The 26,779-nt window shown below is 39.4% G+C and overlaps 1 protein-coding gene across 1 annotated transcript; it reads right to left on the bottom strand.

Annotated features, from left to right (window-relative positions):
* Positions 1-1,741: 1,741 nt before the first annotated feature.
* Positions 1,742-2,329, bottom strand: LOC140863077 (uncharacterized). The gene has a single exon (XM_073266216.1). It carries the CDS (start codon positions 2,327-2,329, stop codon positions 1,742-1,744), a length of 588 nt encoding a protein of 195 aa, XP_073122317.1.
* Between the last annotated feature and the right edge of the window lie 24,450 nt (positions 2,330-26,779).

Genomic DNA, 26,779 nt, shown 5'->3' on the forward strand with positions numbered 1-26,779 from the left:
TGAGCTCCCTGAAGGGTGGCATGATAAACACATGAAAATAAACTACCCGAAGGTGAGCTGAGATCCCTGAAGGGAGGCAAGATTAACACTTGAAAATAACTCACCCGAAGGTGAGCTGAGCTCCCTGAAGGGAGGCATGATAAAAACCTGAAAATAAACTAACACCCGAAGGTGAGCTGAGCTCCCTGAAGGAAGGCATGATAAACACCTGAAAATAAACTAACACCCGAAGGTGAGCTGAGCTCCCTGAAGGGAGGCAAGATTAACACTTGGAAAATAAACTCACCAAAAGATGAGCTGAGCTCCCTGAAGGGAGGCATGATAAACACCTGAAAATAAACTAACACCCGAAGCTAAGCTGAGCTAAGATTTAGGCGGCCGAGCTCAGATCCCAACCTCCCGAGCTGAGCTGGCAAATATGCCAGGGAGCCTTAGCCGAGATCCCAAGCTCCCACGGCCGAGCTCCCAACCTGACCTGGCTTATGTGACTCGGGAGCTTGAATGAGATCCCGAACTCCCGACCTGATTTGGCTTATGTGACCCGGGAGCTTGAATGAGCTCCCGAACTCCCGACCTGGTCTGGCTTATATGACCCAGGAGCTTGAATGAGCTCCCAAATTCCTGACCTGATTTGGCTTATGTGTGAACTAGTTAAGCCGCAAGTACTGAATGTGCTCAAATTAAAATGTGTTCGCTTGAGATGAGACCAGGGGCCGAAGCGGCATGGCTAGGGTAGTGAGCTGAGCTAAAGTCAATGGCCAAAGTGGCGTGACTAAGGAGATGAGTTGAACCAAAGTCAGGGGCCTAAGAGGCGTGACTAAGGATATGAGCTGAACCAAAGGCAGGAGCCTAAGAGGCGTGACTAAGGAGATGAGCTGAACCAAAGTCTGGGGCCAAATTGGAGTGACTAAGGTAATGAGCTGAACCAAAGTCAGGGGCCAAAGTGGCGTGATTAAGGTGATGAGCTGAACCAAAGTCAGGGGCCAAAGAGGCGTAACTAAAGTGATGATCTGAACCAAAGTCAGGGGCCAAAGAGGCGTGACTAAGGAGATGAGATGAACCAAGTCAGGGGCTAAAGCGGCGTGACTAAGGTGATGAGCAGTGTGCTAACATTAATATTCCTGGAAAAGTAATCTTTTATATATGAAGGTAAAACGTTTCTTGCATGCAATAAAAATTAGAAGCAAATTAAACTTGCAACATCTTAAGAATAATATTTTCGTAAATTATAAGCACTCCAAGGTATCTTCAACATCTTCCTCTTTGAATCCTCCAAGTAGTAAGCATCCGAGATGAGCCTCATTACCACCTTGTATGGTCCTTCCCACTTAGGATCGAGCTTCCACACAGTCATATCCTGAACTCTTCTGAGCACCAAATACCCCACCTAAAATCCCTTTCTGCGCACCCGGCGATTATAAGACCGAGCTATCATTTTTTTGTATGCCTCCATTCTTACGGCATTAGCTTCTCTCTTCTCCTCCATAAAATCTAAGTCCTCTATCCTTTTTTCTCAATTTTTGTCATCATAAAAAATGACCCGGGCTGAGTCTTCCCCAATCTCTGCTGGTAGAACAGTCTCATTCCCATACACCAGACTAAAAGGAGTTTGTTCGATCCCGATTCTGGGCATGGTACGGTATGAACATAGAACACTAGGGAGCTCCTCCACCCAATTTCCTTGAGCTTTCCCCAAGCGAGCTTTCAAGCTTTGTACTAAAGATCGGTTAGTCACTTCCATCTAACCATTACTTTGGGTATAATGGACAGAAGTGAAATGTTGTTGGATCTTTATTTCTTTACACCATTCTTGCACCCGGGATCCCTGAAATTGCCTCCCATTATCAGAAATGAGCTTCCGAGGTACTCCAAATCTACACACTATAATCTTCCACAAAAACTTTAATACCTCTCCCTCAGTAATGCGAGTCAGGGCCTCTGCGTCCACCCACTTTGAGAAGTAATCAACATCCACCAACAAGAACTTCTTCTGAGCCGGGGCTGGAGGGAAAGGACCCGCAATATCAATCCCCCACTGGTCAAAGGGACATGCTGCCACTATCACTTTCATCAATGCTTCTGGTTGGTGCTGGAGTCTACTATGCCGTTGACAACTATCACATGAGGTCGCCAAAACTAGAGCATCTTTTAGAATAGTAGGCCAGAAAATTCCTGCTAGTAGCACCTTGCGGGCTAGAGAATAAGAGCCCAAGTGGTTGCCGCAACATCCCTCATGTATCTCCCTCAGAACATAATTAGACTCCTTAGGACCTAAGAATTTGAGAAGAGGTCCAGAAAATGACCTCTTGTAAAGAACTCCCTCCACCATTACAAAGCATAGACTCCTCTATTTCAACCGATATGCCTTCTTTAGATCATTTGGCAATTCAACCTTCTCCATATATCCCAAGAGTTCCCTCCAATCACTCTCTTCCTAAGCCACTGGTACAAGTTCAGTAGAGGGCGTTTACTCTACCTGCACAACTACTTCCCTGGTTTTCCAGCTATGAAGTTAGTTAGACATCTTGGCAAGGGAATCTGCTTTTTCATTATTCTCCCTTGGGATTTGTTCAAATAACACTTCATCAAATAGACCTCGGGCTTCTTCTATTTCTTTCATATATTCCTTCAACTTTTCACTTTTAACCTCATATGACTCATTCACTTGTTGAGCTACCTACTGGGAGTCGGAATAAAGGTGCACCCGAGCTGCCCCAGTTTGCTTGGCTGCCCGGAGGCCAATTAACACAGCCTCATACTCTGCCTCGTTGTTGGAAGATCGAAAGTTCAAACTAACTGCCAATCTGATCTCATCTCCATGGGGGGAAATCAAAAGCACCCGCACTCCACATCCTTCACTATTAGAAGAGCCATCAACATATATTTTCCACAAGTCCTCCCCTTCTCTATGTTTTGTTTCAGCTAGGAAATCGGCCAATGCTTGATCTTTAATGTTTAACCTCGGCTCATACTGAATGTCATACTTACTGAGCTCCGTAGTCCACTTCACCAATCTTTCAGAAATATCAGCTCGAGTCAATATCCTCCAAATAGGGCTATTGGTTAACACCACAATGGGGTGTGATAGGAAATAAGGCCTGAGCTTCCTAGCTGTCATAACCAAAGCCAGTGCTAACTTTTCCACCTCTGAATACCGGAGCTCAGCACCCTTATGGGCATGTGAGAAGAAATAGATAGGGTGTTGAGCTATTCCCTCATGCCTAATAAGCACTGAACTGACTACACCTTCCAAAGCTGATAAGTAGATGTACAACGGTTCACCCGGAACTGCCTTAGCCAACACAAGGAGTTCAGCTAAGTAGTTTTTTAGGTCATCGAATTCCTTCCCACATTCATTATCCCACTAAAATTTCTTGGCTTTACGAAGCACCTTGAAGAAAGGTAAACTTCTATGAGCTGATCTTGATATGAATCGAGATAAGGCTGCTATCGTTCCTGCCAACCTCTGAACTTCTTGCAGATTGCGAGGAGCAGACATGGATCGGATAACCTGCACCTTCTCAGGATTGGCCTCTATGCCTCTCTCACTAACCATGTACCCCAAAAACTTACCTCCTCTGACTCCAAATACACATTTCTCTGGATTGAGCTTCACCTGGTAAGACCTCAAAGTCGAGAAGGTATTCTCAAGGTCGGCCACCAGTCCCGCATCATCCTGAGACTTCACCACGATATCATCCACATAAACTTTCACATTTCTGCCAATTTGGGAGGCGAACACTCTGTCCATGAGCCTCTGATAAGTGACCCCTACATTTTTCAAACCAAAAGGCATCACTCTGTAACAAAAAATTCCATTAGAGGTAGTGAAACTTACTTTGTCCTAATCTTCCTCCGTCAAAGGAATTTGGTGATACCCTTGATACGCATACATGAAGCATAAGTACTGATGACATGCCGTAGAGTCACCAGCTGATCAATTCGAGGTAGTGGATATCAATCTTTTGGGCACGCCTTATTCAAGTCTCTGAAACCAACACACTGTTGGAACACGGTCGTTCTCCGGATAGAAAAAGAAAGTGATACCCGGTGCAGCGGAAGTTTTAAAATTTTATATGGAACGATTCCATATGGGTATCAAATTCCTACGATTAAAATTGATAATATAAAATTTAAACAATATAAATTTTACCTTAAAATCTCGAAACGAGATTATGGACACCAACAGATTAAACTGCTCTTGTTGTATATCCCAGGAACTGATGAACGAACAATTCTTCAATCAGGTCCACGAACAGAAGTTTAATCCCTCTGATAGACTGCACTAGAAAGTCTATCAGAAGTTTCTGCGAAGAGATAGAACAGATATGATCTGCTAATTCAGACTGCAAATTCGAAATTCGCAGACTGAAAATTCTCTAAGACAGAGAGAGGGGGGCGGCCAAAATTCCTAGACTGGAGGCTAGGGTTTTCGAAAATTTGAGTGTAAGTTGTGTGTAATTTCTGTACTGCAATAACTTATTTATAATGTGGGCTGCTAACAGCTTAGGGCCCATTAGTCCTAAGTTCAAGCCTGACAAGCAAAGCCCGCATGTTCAGAAATTAATATAAAATTCATCGTGACTCAGATTGATAAACCAATTTCACCAATGTGCACAAAAATCATTTCTGCATCTTTTAAAGTCAAGATAAATTTTTTGAATCCGAATTCAGTGGTTTCCAAAAATGTCCATCACTATGTCATTTTAGGAAATCTTACTCCCTCTACTCTTAAATAAGAAGTCCCACTTCTTTATTCACTAAATTTAATTATCTCAACGGGGATTAAAAATCCATTACTTGTGTGACCCTCAATGGTTCAGGGATACAGCTAGCCGTGGGCTCACAACTCCTTGTGACTCGGAACAACAATTTCCGACTTGCCCATCGAATCATGGTAAGAGCTCCTAGCAACATCGCCCCATGATTCCCTAGGTATCACTGATAGTGCCTGCAAGAACCAATAGATTTTGGTTAGCGTACAGTACGGTCCCTTCATCCATATATCCCGATCGAATCAACAACTATTGGTAAATAGAGATTCGTTCGAGATTCGATAACTATGCAATGCATCTTGAAGATCAAATAGTGACATCGCTTGTGCTACTAAGAAACCATTTCTTAAAACACATCATGTACTCTGGCCAGAGATTCTTCACACTAATATCTCCTCAGATTGCAAAGGATATCCACACTAGCAAGTATGTGGTGAATCCTTGACAACAAAGCATCAACTCCTATATGTGTCGTAACTGTACCCAATCCCGACACCTGATGACCCCAATAGAGTCGGTAAAAAAATCAAAGTACAGTACTAGCACATAGAGTCTCAATGATGTTTCAAGTAGTAAGGACTAATGGTGTACAACCAAAACCGCGGACTTTATCCACTCGATAAGTGATAACCACTTGGAAAGTCCGGATAGGGTAGTTCGATCATTCATCGTATGAATATCCATTTGCATGCTTTGAACATCTCTATGTTCCATACCAATGAAACGTGGTACTCGGCATCGCAAATGCTAGTCTCAATCTCGAGCGATCCTTATCCTTATTAACGGACGGCTCAATCGACTAGGAACTGTTTAGAATATACAGTGACTATAAGATGTGTTTCATGATAGCCATCCCCATGTGCCACCACATCTTACATACACTATAGTATATTCAAGGTCTTCATCTAAACATCTTATAGTATGTCACAACATAATAATATGATAAAAGATAAAGTAAATGCCATTATAAAAGTGTAAATTATATTAAACAAAAGATTGTTTATACATAGAGTCATAAAAGCCCTTAGCCACAAGTTGACTCACCGGGCACCCACTCTTTCAATCTCCCACTTGCCCTAAAGCCAACTAGTCATACTACGTAGTCCCATTGCTTCGCGATGTTTGTCAAATAATGGTCCTGGCAAGGGCTTAGTAAGTGGATCAGCGATATTTTCTGCAGAGGCCACTCTCTCGACAGTGATGTCTCTTCTTTTCACGATCTCCCGGATGATGTGGTATTTCCTCAGTACGTGTTTGGATCTTTGATGAGACCTTGGTTCCTTTGCCTGAGAAACGGCACCCGTGTTGTCACAGTACACCAGGACTGGACCAACAGCTTTAGGAATGACGCCCAACTCTTGGACGAAATTCCTCATCCAAACGGCCTCTTTAGCAGCAGCTGATGCCGCAATGTATTCTGCCTCAGTGGTGGAATCCGCTGTGGTGTCCTGCTTGGAACTCTTCCAAGAGACAGCACCGCCATTGAGCATGAACACAAATCCAGAGGTTGACTTCGAGTCATCCACGTCACTTTGGAAGCTAGAGTCGGTATAGCCTTCCAATTTCAGTTCTCTTCCTCCATAAACCATGAATACATTCTTAGTTCTTCTCAAGTACTTAAGAATATCCTTCACGGCTTTCCAATGCATTTGACCGGGATTGGCTTGATATCTGCTCGTGACACTCAGAGCAAATGCCACATCCGGTCTGGTGGATATCATCCCATACATGATACTCCCTATGGCTGACGCATATGGTATGTGTGTCATTTTCTCTATCTCTTCGTCAGTCTTGGGACACATAGACTTGGATAGAGAGACTCCATGACACATATGTAGATGTCCTCTCTTGGACTCATCCATTGAAAACCTTTTCAATATAGTGTCGATGTAGGTAGCTTGAGTAAGTCCTATCATTCTCTTAGATCTATCTCTATAGATCTGTATCCCTAGAATATAGGACGCCTCACCCAAATCCTTCATCGAGAATCTACCTGATAACCATATCTTTGTTGACTGCAACATCCCTACATCATTCCCAATGAGTAAGATGTCATTAACATAAAGTACTAAGAATGTCACAGCATCCTTAACTACTTTCTTGTACACGCACGGTTCCTCCGGGTTCTTGATGAAACCAAAATCCTTTATTGTTTCATCAAATTTCTGGTTCCAACTTCTTGATGCTTGTTTGAGACCATAGATCGATCTCTGAAGCTTGCATACCTTATGGTTGCTTCCCATAGATGTGAATCCATCGGGCTGTATCATATAGATTTTTTACTTAATGTTTCCATTAAGAAATGCAGTCTTCACATCCATTTGCCATATCTCATAGTCATACCATGCTGCTATGGCAATAAGAATTTTTATGGACTTGAACATTGCGACTGGTGAAAAAGTTTCATCATAGTCAACTCCTTGTCTTTGAGTATAACCTTTTGCCACCAATCGTGCCTTGTAGGTAAGTACCTTTCCATCAGGCCCAAGTTTTCTCTTATAGATCCATTTACACCCTATTGAAACAATTCCATCGGGAGGATCTACTGTTGGAGAACGCGGCGATCAGATCAATCAGAATTGATACCCGGTGCAGCGGAAGTTTAAAAATTTTATATGGAACGATTCCATAATGGGTATCAAAACTTTACGATTAAATTGTGTGTGTAAAATTAAATAACAATTATAAATTTTTACCTCCAATATCGAATCGAGATTATGGACACCAACAGATTGCTCTGCTCTTGTTGTATATCCCTGGAACTAATGGACGAACTGTTCTTCAATCAGGTCCACGAACGGATATTTAATCCCTCTGATAGATTGCACTAGAAAATCTATCAGAAGTTTCTACGAAGAGAATTAACGAATTTGATCCGTTAAACCAGACTGTAATTCAAAATTCACAGGCTGGATTTTCCTGAGCAGAGGGGAGGGGGGCGGCCACTGTTAGAGAAAATACTTAGGGTTTTCGAAAATTTGTGACCTGTTGTGTATAATTTCTGTACTGCAATAACTTATTTATAATGTAGGCCGCTAACAGCTTAGGGCCCATTAGTCATAAGTTCAAGCCCGACAAGCAAAGCCCGCATGTTCAGAAATTAATATAAAATTCATCATGACTCTGATTGATAAACCGATTTCACCAATGTGCACAGAAACCATTTCTGCACCTTTTAAAGTCAAGATAAATTTTTCTGAATCTGAATGCAGTGATTTCCAAAAATGCCCATCCCTATGTCATTTTAGGAAATCTTACTCCTCTACTCTTAAATAAGAAGTCCAACTTCTTTGTTCATTAAATTTAACTCTTTAAATTTAACTATCTCAACGGGGATTAAAAATCCATTACTCTGTGTGACCCTCAATGGTTCAGGGATACAGCTAGCCATGGGCTCATAACTCCTTGTGACTCGGAACAACAATTTCCGACTTGCCCATCGAATCATGGTAAGAGCGCCTAGCAACATCGCCCCATGATTTCCTAGGTATCACTGATAGTGCCTGCAAGAACCAATAGATTTTGGTTAGCGTACAGTACGGTCCCTTCATCCATATATCCCGATCGAATCAACAACCATTGGTAAATCGAGAGTCGTTCGAGATTCGATAACTATGCAATACATCTTGAAGATCAAATAGTGACATCGCATGTGCTACTAAGAAACCATTTCTTAAAACACATCATGTACTCTGGCCAGAGATTCGTCACACTAATATCTCCTCAGATCGCATAGGATATCCACACTCGCAAGTATGTGGTGAATCCTTGACAACAAAGCATTGACTCCTATATGTGTTGTAACTGTACCCAATCCCGACACCTGATGACCCCAATAGAGTCGGTAAACGAGTCAAAGCACAATACTAGCATATAGAGTCTCAATGATGTTTCAAGTAGTAAGGACTAATGGTGTACAACCAAAACCGCGGACTTTATCCACTCGATAAGTGATAACCACTTGGAAAGTCCGGATAGGGTAGTTCGATCATTCATCATATGAATATCCATTTGCATGCTTCGAACATCTCTATGTTCCCTACCAATGAAACGTGGTACTCTGCATCGCAAATGCTAGTCTCAAACTCGAGCGATCCTTATCCTTATTATCGGACGGCTCAATCGACTAGGAACAGTTTAGAATATACAGTGACTATAAGATGTGTTTCATGATAGACATCCCCATGTTCTACCACATCTTATATACACTATAGTATATTCAAGGTCTTTATCAAAACAAAAATAGTATATCACAATATAACAATATGAAGAAAGATAAAGTCATTGCCATTAATAAAAGTGTAAATTATATTAAACAAAAGATTGTTTATACAAAGAGTCATCAAAGCCCTTAGCCACAAGTTGGCTCACCGGGCACCTACTCTTTCAATCTCTCACTTGCCCTAAAGCCAACTAGTCATACTACGTAGACCCATTGCTTCGCGATGTTTGTCAAATAATGGTCCTGGCAAGGGCTTAGTAAGTGGATCAGCGATATTGTCTGCAGAGGCCACTCTTTCGACAGTGATGTCTCCTCTTTCCACAATCTCCCGGATGATGTGGTATTTCCTCAGTACGTGTTTGGATCTTTGATGAGACCTTGGTTCCTTTGCCTAAGCAACGGCACCCGTGTTGTCACAGTACACCGGGACTGGACCAACAACTTCTGGAATGACGCCCAACTCTTGGACGAAATTCCTCATCCAAACGGCCTCTTTAGCAGCAGCTGATGCTGCAATGTATTCTGCCTCAGTGGTGGAATCCGCTGTGGTATCCTGCTTGGAACTCTTCCAAGAAACAGCACCGCCATTGAGCATGAACACAAATCCAGAGGTTGACTTCGAGTCATCCACGTCACTTTGGAAGCTAGAGTCGGTATAGCCTTCCAATTTTAGTTCTCTTCCTCCATATACCATGAACATATTCTTAGTCCTTCGTAAGTACTTAAGAATGTCCTTCACGGCTTTCCAATGCATTTGACCGGGATTAGCTTGATATCTGCTCGTGACACTCAGAGCAAATGCTACATCCGTTCTGGTAGATATCATCCCATACATGATACTACCTATGGCTGACGCATATGGTACATGTGTCATTTTCTCTATCTCTTCATCCGTCTTGGGACACATAGACTTGGATAGAGAAACTCCATGACACATGGGTAGATGTCCTCTCTTGGACCCATCCATTGAAAACTATTTCAATATGGTGTCGATGTAGGTTGATTGAGTGAGTCCTATCATTCTTTTAGATCTATCTCTATAGATCTGTATCCCTAGAATATAGGATGCCTCACCCAAATCCTTCATCGAGAATCTACCTGATAACCATATCTTTGTTGACTGCAACATCCCTACGTCATTCCCAATGAGTAGGATGTCATCAACATAAAGTACTAAGAATGTCACAGCATCCTTAACTACTTTCTTGTACACGCATGGTTCCTCCGGGTTCTTGATGAAACCAAAATCCTTTATTGTTTCATCAAATTTCTGGTTCCAACTTCTTGATGCTTGTTTTAGACCATAAATTGATCTTTGAAGCTTGCATACCTTATGCTCGCTTCCCATGGATGTGTACCCCTCAGGCTTCTTCATATAGATTTCTTCCTTAATGTCTCCATTAAGAAAATCAGTCTTCACATCCATTTGCCATATCTCATAGTCATACCAAGCAGCTATGGCAATAAGGATTCTTATGGACTTGAACATTGCAACCGGTGAAAAGGTTTCATCATAGTCAACTCCTTGTCTTTGAGTATAACCTTTCGTCACCAATCGCGCCTTGTAGGTCAATACCTTACCATCAGGCCCAAGCTTTCTCTTGTAGATCCATTTACACCCTATTGGAACAATTCCATCGGGAGGATCTACTAAAGACCAAACTTGGTTTGTATGCATCGAATCTATTTCCGACTGCATTGCTTCAAGCCATAAATTTGAATCCGCATCAGAAATTGCTTCCTTGAAGTTTCTTGGATCACATCCAACATCGGGTTCATCTTGATCCCCTTCAAGAAGAAGACCATATCGAATAGGAGGTCTAGAAGTCCTCTCGGATCTTCTAGGTACAGGCGTGTCTATCAATGGTTCCTGAGGTGAGGATCGTTATTTTGTATTTCGGGTTCTTCTCGAATTTCTTTGAGTTCCATCATCTCGCCTTTCTTATCCAATAAGAACTCCTTCTCCAAGAAGGTGGCATTCCTTGAAACAAACACCTTTGTTTCAGCAGGATAATAGAAATAATATCCGATTGAATTCTTCGGATACCCTACAAAATAACATAAGGTGGATCGACTATCCAACTTATCTCCCACTGTCTGCTTCACGTAAGCAGGACATCCCCAAATCCTCAAGTACGAATACTTAGGAGCTTTGCCATTCCATAACTCGTATGGTGTTTTGTCCACTGCTTTAGTGTGGACGTTGTTCAACAACAATACCGCCGTTTCAAGCGCATAGCCCCAAAACAAAGGTGGAAGCTCAGTGAAGCTCATCATGGATCGAACCATGTCCAACAAAGTTCGATTACGACGCTCCGATACACCATTCAGCTGTGGTGTCATAGGAGGAGTCCACTGAGAGAGAATCTCATTCTCTTTCAGATAGTCCAAAAACTCGATACTTAAGTATTCTCCACCTCGATCCGATCGAAGTGCTTTAATACTTTTACCTAGCTTGTTTTCTACTTCAGCCTTGAATTCTTTGAACTTTTCAAATGCTTCAGACTTATATTTCATTAAATATAAATATCCATACCTAGAATAATCATCAGTAAAGGTAATGAAGTAGGTGTGGCCATATTGAGTACCAAATCTAAATGGACCACAAACATCTGTATGGATCAAATCCAACATATTTTGACTACGCTCAGGTTTCCCCTTAAAAGGAGATTTAGTCATTTTTCCTTTTAGGCAGGATTCACAAGTAGGTAGAGAGTTAATATCAGACATATCAAACATGCCCTCTCCCACTAGCTTGTTCATCCTCCTTGAGAAAATATGACCTAGCCTAGCGTGCCAAAGGTTTGCCGGGTTTTGGCTATCGATTTTCCTTTTGTTTGTTGTTGCCGGTTTATCAACATAATTTATTGGAACGTCTTTTAGTTTTAAGTTATATAGATCATTTTCAAGTTTTCCATTTCCAATCAAACATTCATTCTTGTAAATATTGCAAATCCCATTCACAAAATTGCAAGAATAACCATCTCTATCAAGCATAGAAACAGAAATAATGTTTTTAATCAAATCTGGAACAAATAAAACATCTCTCAAAAGTAACTTAAAACCGTTCTGCAAAATTAAATAAATATCTCCCACAGCTTTAGCTTCAACTCTGGAACCATTTCCGAGCCTCAGCTGGGTCTCACCCATTCTAAGCCTGCGACTTCTTGTCATCACCTGCAAATCATTGCAAATGTGAGATCCACATCCGGTATCCAATACACAAGAAGTAGTATTAAGTGAAACATTTATTTCAATATAGAACATACCCTTCGCAGTTCGCAACTGCTCTAGATATTCCTTGCAGTTACGCTTCCAATGACCGGGCTTCTTGCAGTAATGGCAAACATCCTTGGATTTTTCCATGTTTGAAGCCTTTGTCTTGTACTTCTTCTCGGGTTCGATTTTTTTGGGTGGGGCAGAACGTTTCTTACCCTTTGTACTTGGCCCCTTCTTAGCAAAAGAAGAGGAGCCCACCAAGAAAGCCGGTTTATCCTTCTTTAAAGTGGATTCATATGTCACAAGCATATTGACCATCTCTTCAAGGGAGGCCTCTATCTTGTTCATATTGAAATTCACCACAAATCCGTCAAACGAAGAAGAAAGAGATAGAAGTAGTAAGTCCACGTTGAGTTCATGCTCCAACACCAAATCAAGGGTTACCAACTTCTGTATGAGCCAAATCACTCGTACCCCATGATCACGGACCGAAATCCCTTCACGCATGCGACACGTCATTAGCTCCTTTACAGTAGCGAACCTTTCAGCCCTCGATTGAGCCCCAAAAAGTTCCTTGAGTTGTACGTGAATGTCAGCAGCATTCACGGTGTCCTCAAATCGCCTCTGGAGTTCATCAGACATCGAGGCTTGCATATAGCATTTGGCCTTGATATCATGGTCCCACCATGTATCAAGTTTGGCTAACTCTTCCGGACTTATGTCAGCTGGTGCTTCCTTCGGAGGAGATTTTTCTAACACGTAGAGCATCTTCTCCGAAGTCAAGACAATCTTCAACTTACGGAACCATTCCGTATAGTTTACGCCAGTCAATTTATTTTGTTCGAGGATCGAGAAAAGTGGATTACGCGAATTCATCTTTATGAAATACTGAAAAGAAACAGACAAATATCAGTGATTGTTTAAGTAATTTACTAAGACATAAAATAGGCGAAATTTATTTTATGAATCTCACTCCCACTATTTTAACGATTTCACTACCCTCTAGTGAAAACGAGAAACTGTTTTCCTTAGTGAGAACATGGAGTCCAATTGACAAACTATGGTCCCGAATAATATCAGCCAACCATAATTTTCAAAAGGTAGAGCCCAATTGCTTCCAAAGCAACCTCCACGTTTTTACCTCATGTCCAATAAGGGCCCAATAATATGACGCCGTTTATTGTGACATGTCAAGATGACCCATCAATATTAAGTTGTGATGGACGGTCGCCATGTGGATCCCCCAATAATATGAGCCGATCCCATGGGAGTTCCACCCAACTTACAACATGTGTCGATCCAATGTACAGCTTTCCGACGAACGGGCCCCCCCAATAATATGAGCCGGACCGTATCTGCGGGTAGCATCTCATACATTGATCGTTGATGGAAGGTAAGACCATTTAAACAAATTTAAATTTCCTTTATTTATCTTGATATCAATTTTAAATCATATTAAAAAATGAGGGATTTTAATTTTGAAAATTTGTCTCATCATTTTTTTTAAAAAATTTTGTATGCTTGCCGGATTCACACAATTTTGTCTAAAACATGCATACAACAATAATTATATAGGATGATCGATTCCATTTCTAATCGACCCATGGTTGCCAATCACGAGTCTTAGTCCAATCCTAGGTAATATGCAGTATGCAATGCAATCCTATTACATTGAGCTTCCAATTTACATTTCTACTGTCTTTATTGTCTGCTGGGCCCACCTCCATCTTCAAATCTTCATCTCCCACTAAATCTAATGTATTTACAATAAATAACAATGACAAGTAGGGGATACATTTTTAAGGGCTGGGAACGGGCCATAAACCAAGCCCACTTTTATTACATATGACAATTCATATTGGGCCATAAACCAGGCCCATTAATAAATCCAACAACAATAAAAACAAATGTAAATTCCTAACATACACCTACAAAATTGGTCATGGCAATCGATCATCCTTATCCAATAACATTTAATTCAAAATTAATTTATTGGATAACATGCAATGGCAATTTAAATTTAAAAGGATAAAATCATATTTCATATATAAAATCTTATTTTACATACAAAATCATATTTTATCTTTTTATCAAATAAAATCATATTTTATCTATAAAATCCAATTTTATACATAAAATCATATTTTACTCAATATATCCATAAGATCATATCTTATCATCAATTGTACCAAAAATAATTAATTTCAAAATTCAATTTAACGGATAAAATATTTAAATTTTTCAAAAATTCAAATTTATCCAAAAATCAATTTTAAAATTTTTGGACTCGAACAATTCGATCCGACGCCTCGTGGACCAATCAAAAACAATTTTCGATCGGACCAAAAATAGAATTTTAACATATTAAAATTTAATTTTAAAATTAAAAAAAAAATTAATTTTTCCGCGGGCCGCCCGGGACACTCCCGGGCTGCCCGCGCCCCAAAGGGCTCGGGCCGGGCAGCGACGATCGCTGCGCTGGGCAGCGCCGTGTGCCGCCCGGGGCAGCGACCATCGCTGCCCCCCCCCCCTCCGGGCAGCGATCCAATCGCTGCCCGGGTTATGCCCCAAAAAAAAAAAAATTTATTTTAAAATATTTATTTTGTTTCAAAAACCGAGGCTTAAAAATTTTTGTACAATCGATTAATTTAATCGCTTGATCTGAGCAACCTGGCTCTGATACCACTGTTGGAGAACGCGGCGATCAGATCAATCAGAATTGATACCCGGTGCAGCGGAAGTTTAAAAATTTTATATGGAACGATTCCATAATGGGTATCAAAACTTTACGATTAAATTGTGTGTGTAAAATTAAATAACAATTATAAATTTTTACCTCTAATCTCGAATCGAGATTATGGACACCAACAGATTGCTCTGCTCTTGTTGTATATCCCTGGAACTGATGGACGAACTGTTCTTCAATCATGTCCACGAACGGATATTTAATCCCTCTGATAGATTGCATTAGAAAATCTATCAGAAGTTTCTACGAAGAGAATTAACGAATTGGATCCGTTAAACCAGACTGTAATTCAAAATTCACAGGCTGGATTTTCCTGAGCAGAGGGGAGGGGGACGGCCACTGTAAGAGAAAATACTTAGGGTTTTCGAAAATTTGTGACCTGTTGTGTATAATTTATGTACTGCAATAACTTATTTATAATGTAGGCCGCTAACAGCTTAGGGCCCATTAGTCATAAGTTCAAGCCCGACAAGCAAAGCCCGCATGTTCAGAAATTAATATAAAATTCATCATGACTCCGATTGATAAACCGATTTCACCAATGTGCACAGAAACCATTTCTGCACCTTTTAAAGTCAAGATAAATTTTTCTGAATCCAAATTCAGTGATTTCCAAAAATGCCCATCCCTATGTCATTTTAGGAAATCTTACTCCTCTACTCTTAAATAAGAAGTCCAACTTCTTTGTTCATTAAATTTAACTCTTTAAATTTAACTATCTCAACGGGGATTAAAAATCCATTACTTTGTGTGACCCTCAATGGTTCAGGGATACAGCTAGCCGTGGGCTCACAACTCTTTGTGACTCGGAACAACAATTTTCGACTTGCCCATCGAATCATGGTAAGAGCGCCTAGAAACATCGCCCCATGATTCCCTAGGTATCACTGATAGTGCCTGCAAGAACCAATAGATTTTGGTTAGCGTACAGTATGGTCCCTTCATCCATATATCCCGATCGAATCAACAACCATTGGTAAATCGAGAGTCGTTCGAGATTCGATAACTATGCAATACATCTTGAAGATCAAATAGTGACATCGCATGTGCTACTAAGAAACCATTTCTTAAAACACGTCATGTACTCTGGCCAGAGATTTGTCACACTAATATCTCCTCAGATCGCATAGGATATCCACACTCGCAAGTATGTGGTGAATCCTTGACAACAAAGCATCGACTCCTATATGTGTTGTAACTGTACCCAATCCCGACACCTGATGACCCCAATAGAGTCGGTAAACGAGTCAAAGCACAGTACTAGCATATAGAGTCTCAATGATGTTTCAAGTAGTAAGGACTAATGGTGTACAACCAAAACCGCGGACTTTATCCACTCGATAAGTGATAACCACTTGGAAATTCCGGATAGGGTAGTTCGATCATTCATCATATGAATATCCATTTGCATGCTTCAAACATCTCTATGTTCCCTACCAATGAAACGTGGTACTCTGCATCGCAAATGCTAGTCTCAAACTCGAGCGATCCTTATCCTTATTATCGGACGGCTCAATCGACTAGGAACAGTTTAGAATATACAGTGACTATAAGATGTGTTTCATGATAGACATCCCCATGTTCTACCACATCTTATATACACTATAGTATATTCAAGGTCTTTATCAAAACAACAATAGTATATCACAATATAACGATATGAAGAAAGATAAAGTCATTGCCATTAATAAAAGTGTAAATTATATTAAACAAAAGATTGTTTATACAAAGAGTCATCAAAGCCCTTAGCCACAAGTTGGCTCACCGGGCACCTACTCTTTCATCTACTAAAGTCCAAACTTGGTTTGTATGCATCGAATCTATTTCCGACTGCATAGCTTCAAGCCATAAATTCGAATCTGCATCAGAAATTGCTTCCTTGAAGTTTCTTGGATCACATCCAATGTCGGGTTCACTTTGATCCCCTTCAAGAAGAAAACCATATCTAATAGGAGGCCTAGAAGTCCTCTCGGATCTTCTAGTAATAGGCGTGTCAATCAATGGTTCCTGAGGTGTAGGATCATTATTTTGTATCTTGGGTTCTTCTCAAATTTCTTCGAGTTCCATCATCTTGCCTTTCTTATCCAATAAGAACTCCTTCTCCAAGCAGGTGGCATTCCTTGAAACAAACACTTTTGTTTCAGTAGGATGATAGAAATAATATCCGATTGAATTCTTCGGATACCCTACAAAATAACATAAGGTGGATCGACTATCCAACTTATCTCCCACTGTCTGCTTCACGTAAGCAGGACATCCCCAAATCCTCAAGTACGAATACTTAGGAGCTTTGTCATTCCATAACTCGTATGGTGTTTTGTTCACTGCTTTAGTGTGAACGTTGTTCAACAACAATACCGCCGTTTCAAGAGCATAGCCCCAAAACGAAGGTGGGAGCTCAGTGAAGCTCATCATGGATCGAACCATGTCCAACAAAGTTCGATTGCGACGCTCCGAAACACCATTAAGCTGAGGTGTCATAGGAGGAGTCCACTGAGAGAGAATCTCATTCTTTTTTAGATAGCTCAAAAACTCGGTACTCAAGTATTCTCCACCTCGATCTGATCGAAGTGCTTTAATCCTCTTACCTAGTTTGTTTTCTACTTCAGCCCTGAATTCTTTGTACTTTTCAAATGATTCAGACTTATATTTCATCAAATATAAGTATCCATACCTAGAATAATCATCAGTAAAGGTAATGAAGTAGGTGTGACCAAATTTTGTACTAATACTAAATGGTCCGCAAACATCCGTATGGATCAAATCCAATAGATTTTGACTACGCTCAGGTTTTCCTTTGAAAGGAGATTTAGTCATTTTTCCTTTCAGGCAGGACTCACAAGTAGCTAGAGAGTTAATATCAGACATATCAAACATGCCCTCTCCCACTAGCTTGTTCATCCTCCTTGATGAAATATGACCTAGCCTAGCATGCCAAAGGTTTGCCGGGTTTTGACTATCGATTTTCCTATTGTTCGTTGTTACCGGTTTATCAACATAATTTATTGGAACGTCTTTTAATTTTAAGTTATATAGATCGTTTTCAAGTTGTCCATTTCCAATCAAACATTCATTCTTGTAAATATTGCAAATCCCATTCACAAAATTGCAAAAAAAACCATCTCTATCAAGCATAGAAACAGAAATAATGTTTTTGATCAAGTCTGGAACAAATAAAACATCTCTCAAAAGTAACTTAAAATCGTTCTGCAAAATTAAATAAACGTCTCCCACAGCTTTGGCTTCAACTCTAGAACCATTTCCGAGCCTCAGCTGGGTCTCACCCATTCTAAGCTTGCGACTTCTTGTCATCACCTGCAAATCATTGCAAATGTGAGATCCACATCCGGTATCCAATACCCAAGAAGTAGTATTAAGTGAAACATTTATTTCAATATAAAACATACCCTTCGCAGTTCGCAACTGCTCTAGATATTCCTTGCAGTTACGTTTCCAATGACCGGGTTTCTTGCAGTGATGGCAAACATCCTTGGACTTTTCCATGTTTGAATCCTTTGTCTTGTTCTTCTTCTCGGGTCCGGTTTTCTTGGATGGGGCAGAACGTTTCTTACCCTTTGTACTTGGCCCCTTCTTAGCAGAAGAAGAGGAGCCCACCAAGAGAACCGGTTTATCCTTCTTTAAAGTGGCTTCATAAGTTACAAGCATATTGACCATCTCTTCAAGGGAGGCCTCTATCTTGTTCATATTGAAATTCACCACAAAACCGTCAAACGATGAAGGAAGAGAGAGAAGTAATAAGCCCACATTGAGTTCATGCTCCAATACCAAATCAAGCGTTACCAACTTCTGAATGAGCCAAATCACGCGTACCCCATGATCACGGACCGAAGTCCCTTCACGCATGCGACACGTCATTAACTCTTTTACAGTAGCGAACCTTTCAGCTCTCGATTGAGCCCCAAAAAGTTCTTTGAGTTGTACGTGAATGTCAGCAGCATTCGCGGTATCCTCAAATCGCCTCTGGAGTTCATCAGACATCGAAGCTTGCATATAGCATTTGGCCTTGATATCATGGTCCCACCATTTATCAAGTTTGGCCAACTCTTCCGGACTTATATCAGCTGGTGCTTCCTTCGGAGGAGATTTTTCTAACACGTAGAACATCTTCTCCGAGGTCAAGACAATCTTCAACTTACGAAACCATTCCGTATAGTTTGCGCCAGTCAGTTTATTTTGTTTGAGAATAGAGAATAGTGGATTGCGCGAATTCATCTTAATGAAATACTGAAAAGAAACAGACAATAATCAGTGATTGTTTAATTAATTTACTAAGACATAAAATAGGCGAAATTTATTTTATGAATCTCACTCCCACTATTTTAACGATTTCACTACCCTCTAGTGAAAACGAGAAACATTTTATTTAGTGGGAACATGGAGTCCAATTGACAAACTATAGTCCCGAATAATATCAGTCAACCATAATTTTCAAAAGGTAGAGCCCAATTGCTTCCAAAACAACCTCCATGTTTTTACCTCATGTCCAATAAGGGCCCAATAATATGACACCGTTTATTGTGATATGTCAAGATGACCCATCAATATCAAGTTGTGATGGACGGTCGCCATGTCCCATGGGAGTTCCATCCAACTTACAACATTTGTCGATCCAATGTACAACTTTCCGACGAACGGGCCCCCCCAATAATATGAGCCGGACCGTATCCGCGGGTAGCATCTCATACATTGATCGTTGATGGAAGGTAGGAACATTTAAACAATATTTAAATTTCCTTTATTTATCTTGATATCAATTTTAAATCATATTTAAAATGAGGGATTTTAATTTTTGAAAATTTGTCTCATCATTTAAAATTTGTATGCTTGCGGGATTCATACAATTTAGTCTAAACATGCATACAACGATAATATCATATATTATATTTTAGAATGATCGATTCCATTACTAATCGACCCGTGGTTGCCAATCACGAGTCTAAGTCCAATCCTAGGTGATATGCAAGTATGCAATGCAATCCTATTACATTGTGCTTCCAATTTACATTTCTTCAGTCTTTATCATTGCTTGCTGGTCTCACCTCCATCTTCAAAAACTCCCACTATTTCTAGTGAATTTACAATAAATTACTATGACAAATAAAGGGATACATTGTAGGGGTGGGAATGGGCCATAAACCAGGCCCACTTTTATTACAAATGATAAAATCAAATTTGGGCCATAAACCAGGCCCATTAATAAAACCCAACAATCAATAATAAAGTCAAATGTAAACAACCTAACATACACCTATAATATTGGTCATGGCAATCGATCATCCTTATCCAATAATATTTAATTCAAAAATTAATTTATTGGATATCATGCAATGGCAATAAATATAAATAGATAAAATCATATTTCATACATAATCTTATTTTATATATAAAATCATATTTTATCTAGTTTATCCATAAAATCATATTTTACATATAAAATCCAATTTTATACATAAAATCATATTTTATTATCAATTGTACCAAAATTAATAATTAAAGATTTAATTTATGGGATTAAATTTATAAATTTCCAAAATTCAAAATTTATCCAAAAATTAATTTTCTTAAAAATTTTGGGCTCAAACAATTTTGACCCATTGCCTCGTGGACCAACTGAAAACAATTTTCAATCAGGCCAAAAACTGGGCCCAAAACCATTTTGGGCTAGAATTCATAATTCATGAAAAAAATTTAATTTTTAATAAAAAAATTTTCTGGGTAGCCCGGGACAATCCCGGGCTGCCCGCCCGTCGCTGGGCCGCTCCATGCGGCCCAGCTGCGCGAGCTAGGGCAACGCTTGCCCTAGCTCGCGCAGGGCTGCTGCGTTCAGCCCATCTGCGCGCAGCCAATCTGCGCGCAGGGCTGCACGCGGCGCTGCCCGCTGCCCAGCCCCGAAAAATTTATTTTTTTTTCTTTTCCGTTTTATTTTTCTGAAAAATCGAGGCTTTGTACAATCGATAAAATTTTAATCGTAAAATCTGAGAACAGCCTGTCTCTGATACCACTGTAGGATCACCGTCGTTCTCCGGATCGAAAAAAAAAGTGATACCCGGTGCAGCGGAAGTTTTAAAATTTTATATGGAACGATTCCATATGGGTATCAAATTCCTACGATTAAAATTGATAATATAAAATTTAAATAATATAAATTTTACCTTAAAATCTCGAAACGAGATTATGGACACCAACAGATTAAACTGCTCTTGTTGTATATCCCAGGAACTGATGAACGAACAATTCTTCAATCAGGTCCACGAACAGAAGTTTAATCCCTCTGATAGACTGCACTAGAAAGTCTATCAGAAGTTTCTGCGAAGAGATAGAACAGATATGATCTGCTAATTCAGACTGCAAATTCGAAATTCGCAGACTGAAAATTCTCTAAGACAGAGAGAGGGGGGCGGCCGAAATTCCTAGACTGGAGGCTAGGGTTTTCGAAAATTTGAGTGTAAGTTGTGTGTAATTTCTGTACTGCAATAACTTATTTATAATGTGGGCTGCTAACAGCTTAGGGCCCATTAGTCCTAAGTTCAAGCCTGACAAGCAAAGCCTGCATGTTCAGAAATTAATATAAAATTCATCGTGACTCAGATTGATAAACCAATTTCACCAATGTGCACAGAAACCATTTCTGCATCTTTTAAAGTCAAGATAAATTTTCTGAATCCGAATTCAGTGGTTTCCAAAAATGTCCATCACTATGTCATTTTAGGAAATCTTACTCCCTCTACTCTTAAATAAGAATTCTCACTTCTTTATTCACTAAATTTAACTCTTTAAATTTAATTATCTCAACGGGGATTAAAAATCCATTACTTGTGTGACCCTCAATGGTTCAGGGATACAGCTAGCCGTGGGCTCACAATTCCTTGTGACTCGGAACAACAATTTCTGACTTGCCCATCGAATCATGGTAAGAGCGCCTAGCAACATTGCCCCATGATTCCCTCGGTATCACTGATAGTGTCTGCAAGAACCAATAGATTTTGGTTAGCGTACAGTACGGTCCCTTCATCCATATATCCCGATCGAATCAACAAATATTGATAAATCGAGAGTCGTTCGAGATTCGATAACTATGCAATGCATCTTGAAGATCAAATAGTGACATCGCATGTGCTACTAAGAAACCATTTCTTAAAACACATCATGTACTCTGGCCAGAGATTCGTCACACTAATATCTCCTCAGATTGCATAGGATATCCACACTAGCAAGTATGTGGTGAATCCTTGACAACAAAGCATCGACTCCTATATGTGTCGTAACTGTACCCAATCCCGACACCTGATGACCCCAATAGAGTCGGTAAACAAGTCAAAGTACAGTACTAGCACATAGAGTCTCAATGATGTTTCAAGTAGTAAGGACTAATGGTGTACAACCAAAACCGCGAACTTTATCCACTCGATAAGTGATAACCACTTGGAAAGTTCGGATAGGGTAGTTCGATCATTCATCGTATGAATATCCATTTGCATGCTTTGAACATCTCTATGTTCCATACCAATGAAACGTGGTACTCGGCATCGCAAATACTAGTCTCAATCTCGAGCGATCCTTATCCTTATTAACGGACGGCTCAATCGACTAGGAACTGTTTAGAATATACAGTGACTATAAGATGTGTTTCATGATAGCCATCCCCATGTGCCACCACATCTTACATACACTATAGTATATTCAAGGTCTTCATCTAAACATCTTATAGTATGTCACAACATAATAATATGATAAAAGATAAAGTAAATACCATTATAAAAGTGTAAATTATATTAAACAAAAGATTGTTTATACATAGAGTCATAAAAGCCCTTAGCCACAAGTTGGCTCACCGGGCACCCACTCTTTCACACACATCCTCCACTTGCCTGAGCTCTTCAGAACCAAGACCACATTTGATAACCAAGTAGGAAACTGCACTTTCTTAATGTGACCTACTTTAAAAAGCTCATCCACCTCTTTTTTAATGACCTTATCCTTCGCAAGTCCGAAGTGTCTCTTCTTCTGCTTTATTAGCTTAACTCCCACAAGGGTGTTGAGTCGATGGACCATAATTTCTGCACTGACTCTAGTGAGCTCTGATACAAAACAAGCAAAAACATCTTTGTTCTTCTTCAAACAATCAACCAAGCTTTGCTTCATCGACGGGCTGAGATCAGCAACTAATTTAACAATCTGAGCTCCAGGGCTTAACTCCACCTTCTCCTGATCCTCTTCAGACATTAGAAGCTCCTTCCGGTCAAACAACATTGGTGCGCGGCCTACTGACACCATTCCTTGAAATAGTTTATGCCCCGCTAGCCAAGTTGTGGCTAAGGGCTTTGAGAGTCTCTTATTGTAAACAATCTTTGTTTAATATAATTTACATTCATTAATGACATTTTCTTTATCTTTCTTCATAATGTTATATTGTGATATACTATTGTTGTTTTGATAAAGACCTTGAATATACTATAGTGTAAGTAAGATGAGATAGTGAATAAAGAGAGATCACTATCATGAAACACATCTTATAGTCACTGTATATTCTAAATAGTTCCTAGTCAATTGAGCCGCCCGCAAATAAGGATAAGGATCGCTCGAGATCGAGACTAGCATTTGCGATGCCAAGTACCGCGTTTCATTGGTATGGAACATAGAGATATTCAAATCATGCAAATGGATATTCATATGATGAATGATCGAACTACCCCATTCGGACTTTCCAAGTGGTTATTATTAATTGAGTGGATAAGTCCGCGGTTTTGGTTGTACTCCATTAGTCCTTACTACTTGAAACATCATGGAGACTCTATATGCTAGTACTATACTTTGACTCATTTATCGACTCTATGAGGGTCATCAGGAGTCGGGATTGGATACAGTTACGACACATATAGGAGTCGATGCTTTGTTGTCAAGGATTCACCACACGCTTGCGAGTGTGGATATCCTATGCGATATGAGGAGATATTAGTGTGACAAATCTCTGGCCAGAGTACTCGATGTGATTTAGGTTACTTGGTTTCCTAGTAGCACATGCGATGTCACTATTTGATCTTCAAGATGCATTGCATAGTTATCGAATCTCGAACGACTCTCGATGTACCAATGGTTGTTGATTCGATCGGGATATATAGATGAAGAGACCGTACTGTACGCTAACCAAAACCTACTGGTTCTTGCAGGCACTATCAGTGATACCTAGGGAATCATGGGGCGATGTTGCTAGGCGCTCTTACTATGATTCGATGGGTAAGTCGGAAATTGTTGTTCCGAGTCACAAAAAGTTGTGAGCCCACGGCTAGCTGTATCCCTGAACCATTGAGGGTCACACAAGTAATAGATTACTAATCCCCGTTGAGATAGTTAAATTTAAAGAGTTGAATTTAGCGAAAGAGAAGTTGGACTTCTTAACTAAAGGGAGTGAAATTTCCTAAAATGACATAGGGATGGGCATTTTTTGAAATCACTGAATTCGGATTCAGAAAAATTATCTTGAATTTAAAAGGTGCAGAAATGGTTTCTGTGCACATTGGTAAAATCAGTTTATCAATTTGAGTCATGATGACATTTGATATTAATTTCTAGAATAACAGGCTTTGCTTGTTGGGCTTAAGTTATGGATTATGGGCCCTAAGGAGTTAGCGTCCTAATAGACATATAACTTAATCCAGTCTAGAAATTATCTATAAATATAAGGTGCAATTTTCGAAAATCTCATGTTTTATTCTAAGTTGTATTTTCGAAAATTACACAAAATAAAATAAGAATTTTTTGAAAATCATGTCTCCTTTTTGAGAGAATTCAGTGTGTGATTTTTATGAAAAATTACATTCTGAATTGACAGATCAAATCTGTTTAATCTCTTCGATAAAAATCTGATTGATTTCTAGTGCAATCAATTAGAGGGTTTTAGTTTTCTATTCGTGGACCTAATTCAGGAGTTGATCGAGCAAGTCATCAGTTCCTGGGATTTACAACAAGAGCAGATTTAATCTGTTGAAGTCCATAATCAAGCCATAACTTGAAGAGGTAAAATATTAATTGTTATTATTATTTTAATTGCATAATTTAATCGTTAGGATTTGATACCCATGATATGGAATCGTTCCATATAAAAAATTTTAAACTTCCGCTGCACCGGGTATCAGATCTATGATCTGAAAACATGTTCCAACAGTGGCGTCAGAGACAGGTTGCTCTCAGATCAAACGATTAAATTAATCGATTGTACAAAATTTTTAAGCCTCGGGTTTTAGAAACGAAAACAAAAATTTTTAAAATTAAATTTGATGGGCAAACCGAGGCAGCGAGCGTCGCTGCCCGAGCCCATGCCCCACGTGGGGGCGGGGCAGCCCAGGAATGTCCCGGGCAGCTCGGAAAATTAAAATTTGATTTTTAATTAGAATTTTAAATTTTTGAAATTTTAGTTTTTGGACCGATCAAAAATTGTTTTTGATTGGTCCATGAGGCATCGGGTCAAATTGTTTGAGTCAGAAATTTTTAAAAATTGATTTTTGGATAAATTTGAATTTTTGGAAAATTTATAAATTTTTTCCGTTAAATTAGATTTTATAAAATTAATTATTTTGATACAATTGATGATAAGATATGATCTTATGTATATATTAGATAAAATTTGATTCTATCTTTTAATTATGTTGCCATTGCATGTTATCCAATGATTTAATTATTGAATTAAATATTGAATAAAGGATGATCGATTGCCATGACCAATTTTGTAGGTGTATGTTAGGAAATTTACATTTGGTTTTTGTTATTGTTATTGGGTTTTATTAATGGGCTTGGTTTATGGCCCAATTTGATTTGTCATTTGTAATAAAAAGTGGGTCTGGTTTATGGCCCGTTCCCACCTTTAAATATGTATCCCCTACTTGCCATGGAAATTTATTGTAAATTTATTAAACTTAGTGGGAGATAAAGATTTGAAGACAAAGGTGGGCCCAACAGACAATAAAAGGCCGAAGAAATGTAAAATGGAAGCTCAATGTAATAGGATTGCATTGAATACTTGCATATCACCTAGGATTGGACTTAGACTCGTGATTGACAACCACGGATCGATTAGTTTTGGGGTCGATCATCCTAAATATAATATATGATGTTATTGTTGTATGCATGTTTAGACTAAATTGCATGAATCCCGCAAGCATACAAATATGATATGATGAGACAATTTTTCAAAATTAAAAATCCCTCATTTTAAATATGATTTAAAATTGATATCAAGATAAACAAAAGGTAATTTAAATATTGTTAAATATTCATACCTTCAATCAACGATCAATGTATGAGATGCTACCCGCGGGCATGGTCCGACTCATATTATTGGGGGGGCCCGTTCATCGGAAAGCTATACATTGGATCGACACATGTTGTAAGTTGGGTGGAACTCCTATGGGATTGGCTCATATTATTGGGGATCCACATGGCGACCGTCCATCACAACTTAATATTGATGGGTCATCTTGACATGTCACAATAAACGGCGTCATATTATTGGGCTCTTATTGGACATGAGGTAAAAACATGGGGGTTGCTTTGGAAGCAATTGGGCTCTACCTTTTGAAAATTATGGTTGACTGATATTATTCGGGACTATGATTTGTCAATTGGACTCCATGTTCCTACTAAGGAAATCGGTTTCTCGTTTTCACCAAAGGGTAGTGAAATCGTTAAAATAGTGGGAGTGAAATTCATAAAATTAAATCTCGCCATATTTTATGTCTTAGTAAATTAATTAAGCAATCACTGATTATTGTCTGTTTCTTTTCAGTATTTCATTACAATGAA

The sequence above is a fragment of the Henckelia pumila genome, chromosome 1, assembly GCF_033568475.1.
Source record: "Henckelia pumila isolate YLH828 chromosome 1, ASM3356847v2, whole genome shotgun sequence".
Classification (NCBI taxonomy): Eukaryota; Viridiplantae; Streptophyta; class Magnoliopsida; order Lamiales; family Gesneriaceae; genus Henckelia; species Henckelia pumila.

What these genes read in the sequence shown, in the direction of transcription:
- LOC140863077 (XM_073266216.1), bottom strand. Translation starts at nt 2,329, where the DNA reads ATGGTGGAGGGAGTTCTTTACAAGAGGTCATTTTCTGGACCTCTTCTC.